General features: G+C 50.1%; 2 protein-coding genes and 1 pseudogene across 6 annotated transcripts in view; 1 reads left to right on the forward strand and 2 right to left on the reverse strand.

The window, feature by feature from the left end:
- The window catches only part of ELP5 (elongator acetyltransferase complex subunit 5), a 6990-nt gene extending 610 nt beyond the window's left edge, over positions 1-6380 (forward strand). The window contains exons 1-9 of one of the 5 annotated variants that reach the window (XM_015597440.2): positions 531-591; positions 734-845; positions 1005-1065; positions 1149-1229; positions 2893-3113; positions 4423-4604; positions 5035-5130; positions 5261-5361; positions 6002-6380. In XM_015597440.2, coding sequence (XP_015452926.1) covers positions 800-845; positions 1005-1065; positions 1149-1229; positions 2893-3113; positions 4423-4604; positions 5035-5130; positions 5261-5361; positions 6002-6116 — 903 coding nt within the window. In that variant the 5' untranslated portion in view covers positions 531-591; positions 734-799 and the 3' untranslated portion in view covers positions 6117-6380. Of the gene's footprint in view, positions 1-530; positions 592-611; positions 631-733; positions 846-1004; positions 1066-1148; positions 1230-2892; positions 3114-4422; positions 4605-5034; positions 5212-5260; positions 5362-6001 lie in introns of those variants that run through there. The other 4 variants (XM_015597442.2, XM_015597441.2, XM_015597443.2 and 1 more) reach the window with 4 other exon arrangements.
- On the reverse strand, positions 3393-3508 carry LOC112471492 (annotated as a pseudogene).
- A 339-nt stretch (positions 6381-6719) lies between the features above and the next one.
- CLDN7 (claudin 7) lies at positions 6720-11170 on the reverse strand. The gene is made up of 5 exons (XM_006922301.3): positions 10824-11170; positions 8305-8568; positions 7306-7470; positions 7110-7194; positions 6720-7014 (listed from the first exon to the last, which is right to left on the reverse strand). The coding sequence occupies exons 2-5, from the start codon at positions 8525-8527 to the stop codon at positions 6852-6854; spliced, it is 636 nt and encodes a 211-aa protein (XP_006922363.1). The 5' UTR covers positions 8528-8568; positions 10824-11170; the 3' UTR covers positions 6720-6851.
- Between the last annotated feature and the right edge of the window lie 397 nt (positions 11171-11567).

Genomic DNA, 11567 nt, shown 5'->3' on the forward strand with positions numbered 1-11567 from the left:
GAGGGCGGGGGGCAAAGGCGCGCGAAGGGCTGCGGCGGCGGCGGCGAATGAGCCGGCCGTGCGAAGGAACGCGGAAAGAGGGGTTGGGGGAGGGGGAGCCGAAGGGCGCGGATGGCTGAACCAGAGCGGCCTCCCCCTCCCCGAGGTCGGGGGCGTCTTAGCCGCTGAGGATTGGAGCTGCAGTCTCTGCAGCTGGGTTTCCCACTCTGACAGGCGCCATTTTACCGCCCCAGGGGATCCCTCCTCCCTTCTTCCCCCCTCCTCTTCCCCTCTGACACTGCTTCCGGTGGTGACGTGTATTCGCTTCACCGGGAGTAATGTTCCCCCGCTACTCGGTCTCTGCGGGTGGGGCTAAAGAAAGCGGAGTGTGCCCCGAACAAGGCCACAGTACCGCGCACGCGCGGAAGGTGGCGGTGGGGCGGGGCCTAGGGCGAAGCAGGCCCCGCCTGGAATAGGGTGAACGTGACGGAGTGACATCACTTGCCCCCGAGTTCCGGCCGTCAGACGGGCTCGTGCAGCCACTTCCCCCTCCCCTCGCAAACCGCGCTTCCCGCCCTAGTCTCGATAAAAATGTAGAGAGGAGCGTCGTCCGTACATCTTTGCGCCAGGGGTCGGGAGGGGCCCGTCCGCGTGAGCACCCCTGGGAATATTGAACATTAATCACCTCTCATTCCAGACTGCCAGGTTTTAGTAGTGGGAGGAATAATGGATGTCCCGCCCCTTTCACCTGCAGGGGGCGGGACAGCGGGCCGTGACGCTATCAGAGGGCGTCGGAGAAGGAACCAGACGCCAGTAGGAGATGTTGGAGTCGCTGTTGGCTGTTGGCGGCCTGTTGCTGCTTCGGGGTAAGGGTCACAAGCACAAGGGCTTCGGAGTCGGGCTCAAGAGACTGAAATGGGAAGGAAGGACCATGGGTCACAGGCTCGGGATGGTGGTTCGACAGGTTCGTGTAGGCAGAAAAGTTAGTGTTCTCACGCTGTTTATCCGTCCCTCGCTCTCCTCAGACTCTGTGCAGTGGGAGGGGCGTAGTCTCTTGAAGGCACTTATCAAGAAATCTGTATTGTGGTGAGTATTCTGCAGCGTCTCCCCGTCCTACCCGGGAAGGAAGTCGGGCCCCACTCTTTGACACTCTGCCTCATGTGCTTCAGTGGGGAGCAGGTCCACATCCTGGGGTGTGAAGTGAGCGAGGAAGAGTTTCGTGAAGGTTTTGACGCCAGTATCAACAGCCAGTAAGTACAACTTGGAAGAGAGTTAATTGAATGTGGAACCTCTATTGCTAAGGAACTCTTACAGCAACAAGCGCAGAACCTGACATGTAGTAGCAGCTACTTATTCGTTGAATTAATGGATATGCATCTTTCAGGAGGCGGGAATCAGTAAGAGGAATGATAAGGAATGGTTAGTATCTGGAGAATCAAAGCAGAGACTACAGAAGTTAAGAGAGAGAGAGAGGGTATTAAAAGGCCAACAGTTCAGTTTAGCACTAGCAGCTGTACTGGAGAAGAGGAATAAATATGTTGTGTTTTGAGTTATTTGGAATCTGGTTATGCTTAATTCAGACATGGATTCCAAACTTGTATCAACGGTTAACTGCAAGCTACTGAGGGACTTGTCCTACAAGCAGAGAACAGCATATGCAAAGTTAGGGAAGTATAGGAAGGCAGAAGAGCTTCCTGGAAGGTGGAAGAGCTTCCTGAGATCAGACAGATAAAAAGATACCAGATAGTAAAAGGTCTTACAGAGTAGAGTACAAAAAGGAGTTTAGATATTATTGTAAAGGCAATGGAGTGTCATTTGAAAATTGGGAGAGGAGTGATAACATTCCTGTTAGATTCAGTGACCATGATATGGAGAATGGGTTGGCAGCGAGCAGCTGGAAGATAGGTAGACCAACTAGGAAGACTATTGCAGTAATCCAGGTTCACTTCTGATGGAAATGTACTGAGCACCAATTGTGAACCAGATGCTGTGCTAAGCACTGGAGATACAGTAGTGAATGAAGCAAACATGATCCTTGTTATTAGGAATCTTAGAGAATAATGGTAGGAGGTGACAGAGGCCTGACTTAAGGGAGTGGCAGCAGGGATGGAGAGTTTGGAACAAATATAAAAGAACTTTAGTAGGTAGAGTTCCAAGACTTTTAGACTGATGTGGGGTAGCATCCAGATCAGGAGGTCCCTGAACTCACCTATGTTGCTTGGTTAAGAAAGACTATTTCTTGGTCTGGGTAGCTGCATGGCTAATAACAGTAGGTTACATCTGTCTGTTGAGCCCTATTTTTGTGTCAGCCATTGTGATAGAGGTGATGCTATATGTTAAGACGGCATTTACAAGAGAAGCAAGTTATGCCACATGAAGCATTCCTGGGGTTTCTAGCCCACTCCAGTCTCCCTTTCCTGAATCGATATTTTATCTGTAGTTAGTAGCACATGATTTAATTCTTGACCTTCTCTAAGCTGTTCTACAGACTGGAACCTCATCTCATGTTTTTCTCTTTATCCATCCAAAGAATGATACACTTTAGCCACCATTCATGAAATATTTGATAGTGATGGTAGCTAACATTTATCAAGTATTTAATCTGTCTGAAGCACTGTGCTAAATATCAACTTGGTATCCCTATTTCACAAATAAAGAAACTGACTCAGAGAGATTAAGTAATTTTATCAGTTAGGTGATCTTGGGCAAGTAACATATCTAGACTGGAATTCAGGGCTATCTGATGCCAAAGTCTGTATTTTCAGTCACTATATTCTACCTCTCAGTAATTAACCTTTCACTGGTTTTAGGATGTTAGTGAAAATCAAGAAAACAGCCATAAAGATCACAGGATGAATTTCAAAATTAGGGGGATAGAACAGTATTATGTTGCGTTTTATTTTCCTTTTGCAGGCTGGTTTACTATGACCTCTACAGAGACCCCCTCAACTGGTCAAAGACTGGGGAAGCCTTTCCTGAGGGGCCCCTGGGAGTCTTGAGAGCCATGTGCAGGAAGACAGATCCTCGTCCTGTCACCGTTGCTCTTGATTCACTTAGCTGGCTGCTGCTTCACCTTCCCTGCACCACACTCTGCCAGACACTGCATGCTCTAAACCGTCAGGACTCAAGCCCTGGTGAGACTCCCCCCTGAAGCCCATCTCCTCATACATCTCCCCCTGCCAAAGAACGTGCCCTTTTCCAAGCTAAGAAAAAACATATCAGGGATGTCCAAGTGGACCTTCATCCATCTTTTCAACCTTAATACTAGTTCTTGACTTTTCTGTAATGCCACCTAACAATCACTTTTTTCTTTTCCAAGTTCTTTTTTACGCATCCATTTCATTCATTCATTCAACAAATATTAAACACATATAGTGTGTCAGATACAATTTTATTTATTTTTTTATTATTTATGCCTACAGCACCTGGTCTTCCTAGGTGGTCTCCCATCCAAGTACTAACCAGGCCTGACCCTGCTTAGCTTCCAAGATTAGACATCGGGCTTGTTCGGGGTGGCATGGCCGTAGACCATGGACTGTGACTCCACTGGGGCGTGAACCCAGGACCTTGTGCGTGTAAAGCAGACGTGCTAACTGCTACACTACAGAACCACGTCCCAGATAAAATTTTAGATAATGAGAAAATAAAGACTAACTCTAGTCAGGTCCTTGTTTCCAGGAGCTCAAAGTCCCATAAAGGATACAGACAAACAAGCAGCTACAAGATATTCTGAAACGGGCCATGATAAAAGAGCGTATACAAAGTACCTTAAGGAAGGAACTGTCTTGGAGAGCAAAGGGGTCACCCAGGCAAACTTGGCTAGGCCAGCAGTACTAGGACTAGCCCTGAAGTATACTGTGAATACTGGCAGAGGTTTTGGAGTCAGATACCCAGCTTAGTATTAAGGTACTTGATCTCTCAGTGTTTTAGTTCCCTTTGTAAAAGTGTGGAATTGCTGTTTTTGTAGTTCAGATATGGTCAAATGTCAAATATGCACAATTTTGTATCGTTCAACCTAAAAATGCCGACTTTAGCAAAAGAGTTTAGTGCAGTGCCTGACACTCTGTAAAAGCTCCCCAAAGGGGAGGGATCAAAGACACTGACTGGGATTTTGGCATGTTCTAAAATCTCCAGGTTAATTCGGTACCTAAGAGATGAAGCAGGAACCAAAGATGAAAGTGTCAATTCCATCTTGAAGGCCATGAGTAGCTCCTGAGGATTATAGAGTGGTTCCTTGATCAGATTTACGTTGAAATAAGAAAGTACATTAAAGTACATGAAAGAGGCTCAAAGTAGGGTCATAAAACTGGCCAAAGTCAGTCAGGATTGTTAACAGCTGTGATGGAATGTGGGTCTCTTTTCCTCCTCACTATTTGATCCCAGGCTTTCACCCTGAATGTTATCTATTGCCCTTTATGCCCTACGTTTCGTGTCCCTCCCCAGGTGACAGCTTCCCAGTAGAGCAGGTACGTGTGCTAGGCCTGCTACATGAAGAGCTTCATGGCCCAGGCCCCGTGGGAGCATTGAGCAGCCTTGCTCAGACAGAGGTGACTCTGAGCGGTACAGCGGGCCAGGCCTCAGCTCACATCCTCTATCGGAGGCCCCAACAGCACCCAACCCATAAGGTGAGAAGCACCCAGAGACTAGAGTTGGGGGTCAGACAAAGAGAAAGAGCAATAAAAAAGCTGATGTGATGAACACTTTTCTGTGCTTTCATCATTTCATTATTTCCCTCATTTAATCTTCATAGCTAACCTTGTAAGGTAGAGTATTTTATCCTCATTTTTGCAACCTAGGAAACTTGAACCCTGTGAACTTAACCAATGAAAAACACTGCCTTCCAGGAAATGGAAAAGGAGGAAAGTAGTTACTAGGAGAGAGAAGGAACAAGTCCATATAGAGAGGTTTGAAGGAGGGGTAAGAAGAGGTAGACAGCAAGAGCTGAAAGCAGCCAGTTACATAGGTGATTGGGGGCTGGAGGTGTTAGGTTTTTAGTTCTCTCTGGTTCTGTAAGATGGGAAAAAACTTTACTACTCTTCTTTTTTTTCCCCCCAGACTCAGTGGTTCTCCATTCTGCCTGACTTCAGTCTGGATCTCCAAGGAGGTCCTCCTCTAGCTTCCCAGCCCCACCCACATCCTCACACACTCCAGGTATCTAAAAGTGCCAGGGCCACAACGAGGGACAAGTTGGGGTCTGCCAAAAATAAAAACTGCTGAGGTTGGGGGTGGGGTTAGCGATTCCAGGGATGGGGCAGAGTGGCAGCATCCTTTGTACCTACAGGTGGATCCCACAACTCATTTGACCTTTAACCTTCACCTGTCCAAAAAAGAGAAAGAAGCCAAAGATAGCCTGACCCTGCCATTCCAGTTCAGCTCTGAAAAGTAAGGTTGGGGCCTGTCTGCCCAGATTCCTGAGTAGAGCCTAGCATCTGAGCCTGAGAGGTGGGGTGACAACAGGTTATTGATTAACCTTTCAGGCTTTATAGGGTCTGAAGTCCATCTCCGGAGCCAGGTCTGGGGAGTGGTTCTCTATCCACCCATACCCCAACAATGGCAAAGGGCCTTTGTCTCTTTTCTCTCCATTTGAGCCTTGGGTCTCAGCTCCAGAGTTGTCCTCGGAGCAATCTGGGCCTAGGCTGAGTCAGACCAGACCCTGGGGAGTGGCCCTATCTTTAGGCATTGGTGCTAGGAGGAAAAGAAGCTAGATGGAGAGGGCAGAGGAAGGTTAATAAGGATTTAATAGATGCCTGTTCTGTTTCCAGTGTGTGGGTGGATGAAGCAAGACTGGCAGAATCCTTGCCCTCAAGTGGCTTAGAACTTAGAGTATTAGGACAGTTGTATAAGAGTATCTATTCCAGTACCAAATGGTGCTTCAGTACTAACTACCCCAGATCAGAGAAAGGGACTTAAACCAAGAAAACATGGAAGACAAAGAGAATCACATTCACCAAATAGAAGGTATCCAGACAGTAACCTTGTTATCCTACTCACCAGCACCAATTCTCCCCTTCTCTTTCCTCAGACAGCAGGCTCTGCTGTGTCCTGGTTTGGGCCAGGCTACCAGCTACATCTTTTACGAACCAGATGTTTATGATGACCTGGACCAAGAGGACCCAGATGATGACCTAGATATTTGACTAGCCATTAAATTTAACTAGACTGTGTTTGGAGGGTTGTGGGGAGACCTTGGATCCATAACCATCTTTCTATTGTTCCCATTGACCTAGCCCTGTCTCTGCCCCATTTTTGTTCCCATTGTCTGTGGAGGCCCTGCCCTATGACCCATGAGCCAGGGAGTATCACCTAATCAGGACAAAAATGAGATGGGGGTGAAGGGGAAGGTGAGAGACTGGGAAACACCTCCCCTAAGCCTAATAAAGTATTTTTTATTAAAAAAGAAACTCTAGTAGCTATTTAAGCAAGAGTTGGGAGTGGAAGGGACTGGAGGGTGGGCATGAATGAGGATGACCAAGCACCTAAGTCTTTTTAAGTCAGTAGTCAGTTTGGGGACTTGAATGACAATGAAATGGTGAAACAGGGATGGACTGCCATGCTATTGGTGCTCAGTAAGTGTATTTTTAGCTAACAGGTATACTTAAGGCTCCTTAAAGGGGTCTGGGTAGGAAGAAAGCAGGCCCTGAAGGAGAAAAAAAGCCTACTTTCCAAAACATACTTTTTATTACTGTACAAAAAGCACACCCACTCTTTGTCTCCTCCCCCCCCCACCCCCCCCAGGGAACTGTACATGGTGTGCAGGACTAGAGTGACTGAAGGTTTCTGCTCCACACCCTGCCCACAAGCTGAGCTCTGCCCCAGGTCCTTTCAGGTGTCAGAACTCATGGACCGCCAGGCTGGGGCAAGGGGGTCCCTGCTCACACATACTCCTTGGCAGAGTTGGGCTTAGGGTAGGAGCGGGGTGCACGGTATCCAGCTTTGCTCTCACTCCCAGGACAAGAGCAAGAGAGCAGTGCACCTCCCAGGAGGGCCAGAGCAGACCCTGCCCAGCCAATGAAGATAGCAGGACCAAACTCGTACCTGTGGAGAAAGGGGATTGGGGTCAAAAACCCTGGCCTGCCTCTCCCTTCCCCAGGACCCCATGTCCCCTTGGGAAGCAGGGCTGCCATACTTACTTAATATTCGTGGGGACCAAAGGGTTATAAAAGTCTGTGACAATCTTGTGGCCATACCAGGAGCAAGCTATCAAAGCAGCAAGACCTAGAGAGAGAATGAGGATTCAGATACCGTGAATCAGCACCTTGTCCACACTTGCTCCTCCATGATAGGAAAGAAGAGAGCCCTTGAGTCCGCCTTAAACTGGTGACTCACCTGCCACAATGAAAATGATGCCTCCAGTCATAGCTATACGGGCCTTCTTCACTTTGTCGTCTCCCCCACAGCGTGTACACTTCATGCCTATTGTGGCCACGAACATGGCCAGGAAGCCGAGCACCAGGGATACCACCATTAGGGCTCGAGTGGCCTGAATGGCCGCTGCAGGGAAGGGGCAAACATTGTCGTCATTGCTTTAAGTGCAGACGGCCTGTGCACGACTGCAGCCTTCGAGCTGCCCGCCGTGCCCACTAACTAGCGGCCGCTGGACCCCGCCGCCGGCCTCCATCCCACACACCCCCACCCCCGGGGTGTCAAGTCCCGGGCGGGAGCAGGGTGGATCCCGCACCCTCCCGAGTCCGCGGCCTTCCAGCTCCGCCCCGCCCTCTCTCGGCTCTCGGACCCGCCCGGGGCGCCCGGGTTTCGATGAAACTGCCCCGGGTAGGGGGAAGGGTGGAAGGAGACAACGAAGAAAAGCGGAGGTAGCGGCCGGAGACCCTAGCGGGCCGCAGATGACGGCGCGTCCCAGCTCTGACCCCACTATCGAGGTCATGGGGTTTGTGGCTTCGGCTAATCGGCCGATAAGATTAGAGGCCGCAGGCGGCGGCCCACTTCTGACGAAGCGCAAGGATCCTCGGCCCTCTGTCCGACCCCGCGGCCTCGGTCCCGCGCCAACTTTTGTCTGAGAAAAGGGCGGGAGCAGCGGAGGCTGTTGCCTGCTCAGACCGGTGGGGGAGGGGAGACCCCGGCCCAGGACCCGGCCTCCCAGAGAAGCTGTGGGCAGAAGAAGAGCGCAGCTGGCCGGGGTGCGAGCTCACGTGCAGCCACCGGAACCCTGGCCCGCTCCGGCCAGCACTACCGCCCCAAACTGGCCGCTTCTGCTCCCTTCTCATCCCGCCGGCTCCCCGGAAACCAAGGACGTCCGGCTCTGCCCCAGCACCCAACCCCATGACCTCGGCCCTGGGCGTGTCGGCCCCGTCGGCCCCGCGGCCTTACCCGGCAGGGCGAGCACCGAGTCGTACATCTTGCAGCTCATCATGCCCGTGCTCTGCGTGACGCAGTCCATCCACAACCCCTTGTACATGGCCTGGGCCGTGATGATGTTGTCGCCCGCGTACGAACTCATCTGCCACTGCGGAATGGCGGTGCACGCCACCAGGCCCACCCAGCCCAGCAAGGCCATGGAAAAGCCCAGCAGCTGCAGGCCCGAATTGGCCATTTCCGCCCTCAGAAAAGACTGGGGGCGCCGGGCGGGGGCCTCTGCAACAAAACAAACAAACCTTGAGGGGAAACCCCACAAAAGACAACTTGAGTGGAGTTATAAGTCGCCCAAAGAGTCAAAAAAGGTTTTGGTCGACTGACTCCAAATTTCGTATCACCCGAAGTAAACACAAATCGACCCTCTGGCGAGTCAAGGGTCTTACAGCAGAGGAAACAGGCTACGCCCGGAGGACTGGTGGCCAACAAAGGAGATCCGTGAAGGCCGGGCGGTTTCCTCCGGTGCTCTTAGTGACCCTACCCAAACAAAAGGTAGACGGGCCGTATGAGAGCGGTCCTGGGTGCTGGAAGGCCCCAAAGTACTCTGAGCTGTCGGCCCGAGGCTGCGGTGCGAGAGACAGGTAGTGCGGGAAACCTCAGCGGTGTGCGGGCAGGTGTAAGCGGACAGGTGCGGCGCACCTGAGTATATGTAGGGCGTCGGGGGCGCGTCCCCGCAGGCACTGGGAGCGCGGGGGGAGGGGCGGGACCGGAGGGGCGGCGGAGAGTGACCTGACGTCACCGAAGGGACATTCACCTGGGCCGGAAGTCCCAGCCCCCACCCCTCCTAGCCCAGGTGAAGAGGAAGAAACCTGAGCACCAGGGTCACGCCCCTTTACTTGCCCGGCTTGGACTGCAGGTGGGGAGGAAGCAGAAGCTTCTCCCAAGTCCCATGCTCACAGTCAGTCCCTCTGGACCGGACTTTGCTCAGGCATCAGGATGCCACTTTCCCTCTCCTCAACAGGTGCGTCAGGGACGCTGCAGAGCCAGACGGGGGGGGACGCCCCTGACCAACCTTCGCTCAGCCTTTTCCCCCTAGGCGCTCATTGTCCCGCCCTACTTTACTCCCACTCTCTGCTCTTCTCCTTTTTCTTAAGTCTTTGATCCTCGCGGATCCCACCGTCAGGGGCCCTTGGTTCCAATCCCTCAGAACTCCCTCTTGAGCAGCCTCCACTCTCACAGCCACGGCTCCCGCACCTCCCCGCCCCACCGCCTCTGTCGGTCGCTCTTGTACCGTGCTCTCCAACGGACACCGGCTTCCAGGCATGGGCCCCCATCCTCTTGGCCCCCCATTCATATCCTTCACATTACTTAATGCCTGGGCCCTTTGTACTCCAACTCCCGGCGGTCACTGTCCCCTCCCTCATTAAGGCTCCTTGTAGCAGAAGAAAGAAACCACTGAGACCAGAAGCCAGCTGAGGGTGGGGAGCAGAGAAAGGCATCTGTCAGAGCCTTAGCCACACCCCTCATTCCCTCCCTGGATTCTTTCCAAACTTGTCCTTTCCCTTCTCTCCACTCCCCCCAGCCATGCATACATTTCTTTCTTTGATGCTGAGCCTGGACCTGCCTATTTGCTCTCCCATTCAGCCCTCCCTCACATCTGGCTCTAATGTGACCTTTGAGTCTGCCCTCAGACTCCCACCTCACCTTCAGGTTTCTTCTCTCATTCTCCCCAAACTATTGCCCCATCTTTTTTCTGGATATCTCTTCCCAGCATCCCCGATTCACTCATTCTTCCCTTATCTTTTATCATCTCCCCCTTCTTGCCTTTTCCACTTCCTATTTCATTCCCCTCTCTTAGTCTACCTTTGTACCCTATCTCCAACTTCCCTATCTTCCAGGATCACCAATTAGTCTTTCTTTGCATCTTCCTACCCGGTTTACTCCCAATCTTCCTCTTCTCCCACCTTTCACCTCTCAGACCCATACTCCTTTCTTATTGTCTCTCTTATTTCATTGTTCTCCTTTTGTTTTTTACCTCAACTCTCGCATTTCCCTTCTTTGTTTCTCCCTCTCAAACATTTCTCTGTCTTTCCTTCTTTTATTCAATAAACATATTGAAGAGCCCCCTTATGCCTCTTTAACTTGCTTTTCTATAAAATGCAGACTTTAATGAACACTTTTTTATTCATTTTTCTTTTCCTACTTTTTGATTAATGGTGTGTTTTTTACAGGTGCTTTCTAGCTCTAAAATTCCATATTTCTCATCACGTAAGTATATCCAACATCCCTTCAAGCTCAACACCACTACCTCAGGTTAAACCACCATCACCTCTTTCCTGGACACTGCAATTGCCTCCAAACCAATCCCCCTGCTTCCCAGCTTGTCCTAAAGTCTAGTCTCTGAAAGTGACTTTTTTTTTTTAAACAAACTTAAATCTTATCACTTCCTGTTGGAAGTCCTTAATATCTATCTTCCAATGGCACTCTTTTGCTCCTGTTGTTACACTGGACTTGGCAGATACCATACCACGGCTTACCAGACTCTGTGCTTCAGCCACACTGGACTGCTCTGTTCCTGAAACATACTATGTTCCTTCCCACCAAAGGGCCTTTGCCCATTCTGATCTCTATGCCCGGGTGCTCTTCTTCTTTAACCCCCACCCACCTTCCTCTGCTCAGCTAACTGACTCATCCTTCAGCTACTAGGTCAAATGTCATTTCTCTTTGGAAGCCTGGCCTGACCACCCCACCCCAGACTGAGTCAGATCACCTGCTAAATGCTCTTACCACTACTTGCACTTTACTTTCGAAGCCCTTATCATAATTTGAAACTATTTACTTTATGTGGTTATTTATTCAATGTCAGTCTTCCACTGTACTATAAGTTCCAAGAGGACAGAGATGTGTTTGGGTTTTATCACCAATAAATATTTGATGAAGGAATGAATAAATTTGCAAATTAACAATATTTTCATCTACTTATTCAATGAAAATTTTCTGAGTGCTTATATAATGTACTAGGCATCATGTTTGACACTGGGGATACAGCTGTAAACAAGACAGATAAGGACACTGTGCTCATGTAACTTAGATTCTAGGGAAAGGAAACAGTCAATAAAAACATAAACAAAATGCTACATGTTATGAAGGCAATAAAACAGGGTAATGTGATGAGGAAGACCCTGTGTCCCTTGCCCCTTTGGGACTTATAGTATTAATTTAAAGCAAGATCTCTTAACCTCACACTATTAAATTTGGGGCCAGATAATTCTTTGATATGG

This window comes from Pteropus alecto, unplaced genomic scaffold (genome assembly GCF_000325575.1).
Source record: "Pteropus alecto unplaced genomic scaffold, ASM32557v1 scaffold398, whole genome shotgun sequence".
NCBI lineage: Eukaryota > Metazoa > Chordata > Mammalia > Chiroptera > Pteropodidae > Pteropus > Pteropus alecto.